Genomic DNA, 5419 nt, shown 5'->3' with positions numbered 1-5419 from the left:
AAAAAAAAAAAAAAAAAAAAATTAGCTGGGTGTGGTAACACACGCCTGTAGTCCCAGATACTCGGGAGGCTGAGGTAGTAAGACCCATTGAACCCAGGAGATGGAGGTTGCAGTGAACCATGATCATACCACTGCATTCCAGTCTGGGTGACAGAGTGAGAGCCTGCCTCAAAATAAAGAAAAACAAAAATAATAAAGAAGAAAGAGAGAAAGAAAAGGAAAGTGAAGGAAAAAGAAAGAAGAAAGAAGATACTTGCAATAAGCTAAAGAAATTTCAGGAGGCTGAAGTGGGAGGATTGAGTTCTAGTCCAGCCTCGGCAACACAGCAGGGCTCTGTCTCTTAAAAAAGGCTGGGCGTGGTGGCTCATGCTTGTAATCCCAGCACTTTGGGAGGCCAAGGCGGGTGGATCACGTGGTCAGATCGAGACCATCCTGGCTAACGCAGTGAAACCCCCGTCTCTACTAAAAGAAAAAAAAAAAATTAGCAGGGTGTGGTGGCACATGTTTGTAGTCCCAGCTACTCGGGAGGCTGAGGCAGGAGAATCACTTGAACCCGGGAGGCAGAGGTTGCAGTGAACCGAGATCATGCCACTGCACTCCAGCCTGGGTGACAGAGTGAGATTCTGTCTCCAAAAAAATAAATAAATAAAATAAATAAATAACTAAAAAGCTAAAGTAATTTGCAAAGGGAGACCATCTAGAAAAATTTTGGTTCTGCAGTGAGACCAAGGCTAAGCAAGACCCAAAACTTGGGGAGTGGCTCTTGCCAGGTCCAGAGAGCTGGGCCCCTGACACGAAGAATACACCTTCTCCTTAGAGATATGACCTGGTTGATGCTTGCTGGCTAACCAAGACAAGAGTCTTTGTGGGCCCTAAAGCTCCATTATTCTTCCTCTCAGACTGAACAGTTGCAAGCTATGGGAGAGAGCCTGTCACACTAGGCTCAAATGAAGCCAATCTGCAGAAAGGAGGTTTTCAGTTGTCTGCATTTCCCTCCAGACATCTTGCCACCGTCATCGTCATTGCCACACAGTTGCGGACACTTACTGAGTACTCACTATGTCTTAGGAACTACATTAAGTATTTGATATCCATTCAATCACTTCCACATCTTCCAAAGGCATGAATCTACAGGAAGGATGAATCCTAGGAAACAATTTTCAGAAAGTAGCAGATGGAGGAAGAAGGAAAAAACTCCTCCTTTTCCTTCTCTTGGTAAATGATAATATTTTTACTCCTCGCAGATGGTGCCTCCCTGGAATATCTTCAGCAGTGGCAAAGGCAGATTCCTCTGGACTGCCTGGGCCTTTTCACGCGGCTTTCACTCCTCCATTACCTTCCCCTCTGGGACCCTCTTGGAATGGATGGTTTGGGGGGCATGGAAAGATATCAAGGCAGAAGAGGTGAGGCAGAAAGGGGAAGGGGTGGAACTTGTGGCATGAAGGAGGAATTTTACAATGTGAGAGAGAAAAAGGAGAGGAGACAGGAGGGGAGGAGAGAAAAGGGAAAGGAGAGGGGAGGGGAAGAAGAGGGAGAGGAAGCGAGAAGGAAAGGGGGAGGAGGAAGCTGGGGAGAGGGCCGGAATGGAGTTTGAATCTCCCACGTGAAATAGCACCCTATGCAACAGACAAACTATGTCTGGAATTTCCTGCCTGCTGAGCAACACCATTGAACCCAGATGCAGCTCTCAAGCTCATGTTCAGTCACACATGTTCCAGTCGGAGCTCTTAACGGAACTTTAAAAGACACAAGTCTAGGCCAGGCGCGGTGGCTCATGCCTGTAATCCCAGCACTTTGAGAGGCCGAAGCAGGTGGACCACCTGAGGTTAGGAGTTCAAGATCAGTCTGGCCAACATGACGAGACCCCATCTCTACTAAAAATACAAAAATTAGCCAGGCTTGGTGGCTCATGCCTGTAATCCCAGCTACTTGGGAGGCTGAGGTACAAGAATCACTTGAACCTGGGAGGCAGAGGCTGCAGTGAGCCAAGATGGTGCCACTGCATTCCAGCCTGGGCGACAGAGCAAGACTCTGTGTAAAAAAAAGAGACACAAGTCTGTTATTAGTTTAAAAAGTATCCTTCTGGTGGTATTCTTTTTCTCCCACATGCATAAAATTCCCCTATTGCGCAACACTCTCAAAGTGCTGGGGGAGATTCAAAAGCATTACACTTACCAAGGGATACACCGGGGCACTTTCATCCCTTTCGAACAGAATGTCCTCTGTGGTGCTGGACACCAGTGACTCCCTGGAGATCCCTGCTTCAGACTGGATGTTGGATACTCTACTTTCTTGTCCCTCATCTCTGTTTTCTGGCTCCAAATCCCTTCTTTCTCGTCCCAGTTCGTCTTGGAGCATCCCGTCGGTTTTCTCCTCAAGCTCTCCTGAGGGCTGCCTTTCAGGGGAACTAATCTGTTGTTCCTCAGGACTGATTTGATCCAAATCAAATTCAAGTTGTGTGCTTAGGCCTCTTAAAAGCTCATCTGTTTCTGCATCCTCCAATTGTAAGGAAGGCTTTGACTTGCTACCTCTTCGGGTTTTCTTTAAAAAGAAATACAAGATCATGATTCCACATGCAGTACGTGCTGCTACACTCACCATTTATTCTCCTTTTCTATTCCCAGTCAGCCAGTCTCAGTGTTAGCCTCAGCTAAGAATGATGAAATGTTTTTTAAAAGAGGCTGGAACATTTTGTACTTAAAAAACAAAACAAGATGGGGTGCAATGGCTCATGCCTGTAATCCCAACACTTTGGGAGGCCAAGAGGGGAGGATCACTTGAGCCCAGGAGTTCAAGACCAGCCTGGGCAACATAGTGAGTGACACCTTCTCTCTACCCAAAATGAACAAAATTAGCTGGATGTGGTGGTGCATGCCTGTAGTCCCAGCTACCCAGGAGGCTGAGGTAGGAGGATGGCTTGAGCCTGGGAGGTCGAGGCTGCTTGTGAAAGATCATGCCACTGTACTCCAGCCTAGGTGACAAAGTGAGACCCCAGGAAGGAAGGAGGGACAAGAGGAGAGAAGGGAGAGGAAGGGGAGGGGAGGGGAGGGAGAAAAGAAAAAGAGAAAAAATAAAAAGAAAAAAGAAAAGAACAGAACAGGACAAACACGGTGTGTTCCAGTTTATTCTTGGCCTACCAGCAGACCCACAATGGCAAAATCATTCTTCTAAGTGGCACTAGTGGTCTCCAAAAGGCTGACTAGTTACAGAGAGTGACCTATTCGTAGGCCACAGCTAAGTTCTCCTACTGGGAGCAGTCTGTGGGAAGCCTACACTCCTATTATCATACCGACTCCATTCTAAGGCGAGCACCTCAGCTGTGGCACCCACCTTCCCCAGGAAACTTTCCCTGGCCATCCTCCAAACTGGGTTAAGAGGCCCTGTTTCATCTCCTGTGCATCTTTCAGTCACTGCACTCATGGGTCTGCCTCCCTACACACCTTAGAGCTCCTTAAAAGAATGGATTGTGGCGGGGCACGGGGGCTCCTAGCACTTTGGGAGGCCGAAGCTGGTGGATCACCTGAGGTCAGGAGTTTGAGACCAGCCTGGTCGACATGAGTGAAACTCTGTCTCTACTGAAAATACAAAAAATCTGCCAGGTGTGGTGGCGGACGCCTGTAATCTCAGCTACGCAGGAGGCTAAGGCAGGAGAATCACTTGAACCCAGGAGGCAGAGGTTGCAGTGAGCCGAGATCGCACCATTGCACTCCAGCCGGGGCAACAAGAGTGAAACTCTGTCTCGAAAAAAAAAAAAAAAAGGAATGGATTGTGGCCGGGCATGGTGGCGTGTGCCTGTAATCCTAGCACTTTGGGAGGCCAAGGTGGGCAGATCATTTGAGGTCACATGTTTGAGACCAGTCTGGCCAACATGGTAAGATCGAAATCCCACCTCTACTGAAAATACAAAAAATTAGCTGGGCGTGGTGGCGGATGCCTGTAATCTTAGCTACTCAGGAGACTGAGGCAGGAGAATAGCTTCAACCCAGGAGGCAGAGGTTGCAGTGAGCTGCGATTGTGCCACTGTACTCCAGCCTGGGCGACAGAGTGAGGCTCTGTCTCAAAAAAAAAAAAAGGAATGGATTGTATCTTACTTGGTTTTGTGTTCCCATAGTCTGGCCTATACTAAGCATTCAATTAATGATTCTGAATGAATTGACGATTGAATGAAGATGACTACTTACTGGGAAAATTCCTGATGTGATTGACTGGGAATCGGTAATCTGTGTCTCCAAATGGATCATGGACTCTGTGACTTCTTGGGGCTCCACTGTGGTTTCTTCCTGTATTCCTGAAGCCTCCTTCTCCTGGGCTTCTCCAGCCACTTCCTCAGTTTCTTCCATGACAATCTTTTTGTCCTCCTTCCCCTCCTCCTCCTTCTCTTCCTCCTCCTCCTTCTCCTCCTCCCCCTCCTCCTGCTCCTCCTCCTCCCCTTCCTCCTCACCCATTTTCCTCTCCTCCTCCTGAGACTCTCTCCATGCTAATGTGTCATCTTTTGATTCCTGTTGTAGATTTTCTACTTCTTTATAATTTGGATTAGGTTCCTCCTCTTCTTTCATTTCTGTTTCTCCATTTTCTCCTGTTGCTTCTCCGGGAGCTTCTTCTGCATCTGACATTCTTCTCTGTAGAGCTTCCTCTAGAGAGATTTTGACCATAATAACCAGTCAGCCCTCGGCTTCCCATTTCCATCTCCTAGTGCACTAGCCTATTGATGAAATGTGAACAAACGGCTCTGGCCCCTTTCCACAGGATAAAAAGAATGTCATGTTTCTGAATAGGCACGGTGGCTCACAACTGTAATCCCAGCACTTTGGGAGGCCAAGGCAGATGGATCACCTGAGGTCATGAGTTTGAGACCAGCCTGGCCAACATGATGAAATGCTGTTTCTACTAAAAACACAAAAATCAGCTGGGTGTGGTGGTGAGTGTCTGTAATCCCAGCTACTCAGGAGGCTGAGACAGGAGAATTGCTTGAACCTAGGAGGTGGAGGTTGCAGTGAGCCAAGATCTGCCACTGCACTCCAGCCTGGGTGACAAAAGCAAACTTCTATCTCAAAAATAAAAATAAAAAAAGAATGTTATATTTCTGGCCAGGCGCAATGGCTCACACCTGTAATCCCAACATTTTGGGAGGCTGAGGCAGGAGGATCACTTGAGGTCAAGAGATTGAGACCAGCCTGGCCCACAACAGACCAGCCTTCCCACGCATGGCTGGGAAATCTTAAAGTATATGTATTTGTGGCCCAGATCTTAAAAATATTGATCCAGGGCCGGGCGCGGTGGCTCACACCTGTAATCCCAGCACTTTGGGAGGCCGAGACAGGCGGATCACAAGGTCAGGAGATCAAGACCATCCTGGCTAACGTGGTGAAACCCGGTCTCTACTAAAAAAATACAAAAATTAGCCCGGTGCGGTGGCGGG

General features: G+C 47.9%; 1 protein-coding gene across 2 annotated transcripts in view; it reads right to left on the bottom strand.

Annotated features, from left to right (window-relative positions):
• The window catches only part of WDR66 (WD repeat domain 66), a 115515-nt gene that overhangs the window by 71890 nt on the left and 38206 nt on the right, over nucleotides 1–5419 (bottom strand). Inside the window, exons 4-5 of one of the 2 annotated variants that reach the window (XM_011964483.1) lie at nucleotides 4182–4633; nucleotides 2176–2541 (exon numbers count right to left, since the gene is read on the bottom strand). In XM_011964483.1, coding sequence (XP_011819873.1) covers nucleotides 2176–2541; nucleotides 4182–4613 — 798 coding nt within the window. In that variant the 5' untranslated portion in view covers nucleotides 4614–4633. Of the gene's footprint in view, nucleotides 1–2175; nucleotides 2542–4181; nucleotides 4634–5419 lie in introns of those variants that run through there. The other variant, XM_011964484.1, reaches the window with a different exon arrangement.

The sequence above is a fragment of the Mandrillus leucophaeus genome, unplaced genomic scaffold (assembly GCF_000951045.1).
Source record: "Mandrillus leucophaeus isolate KB7577 unplaced genomic scaffold, Mleu.le_1.0 Scaffold7, whole genome shotgun sequence".
Classification (NCBI taxonomy): domain Eukaryota; kingdom Metazoa; phylum Chordata; class Mammalia; order Primates; family Cercopithecidae; genus Mandrillus; species Mandrillus leucophaeus.
The sequence above is the reverse complement of the archived record's forward strand: the minus strand, read 5'-3'. Positions and strand labels throughout refer to the sequence as shown.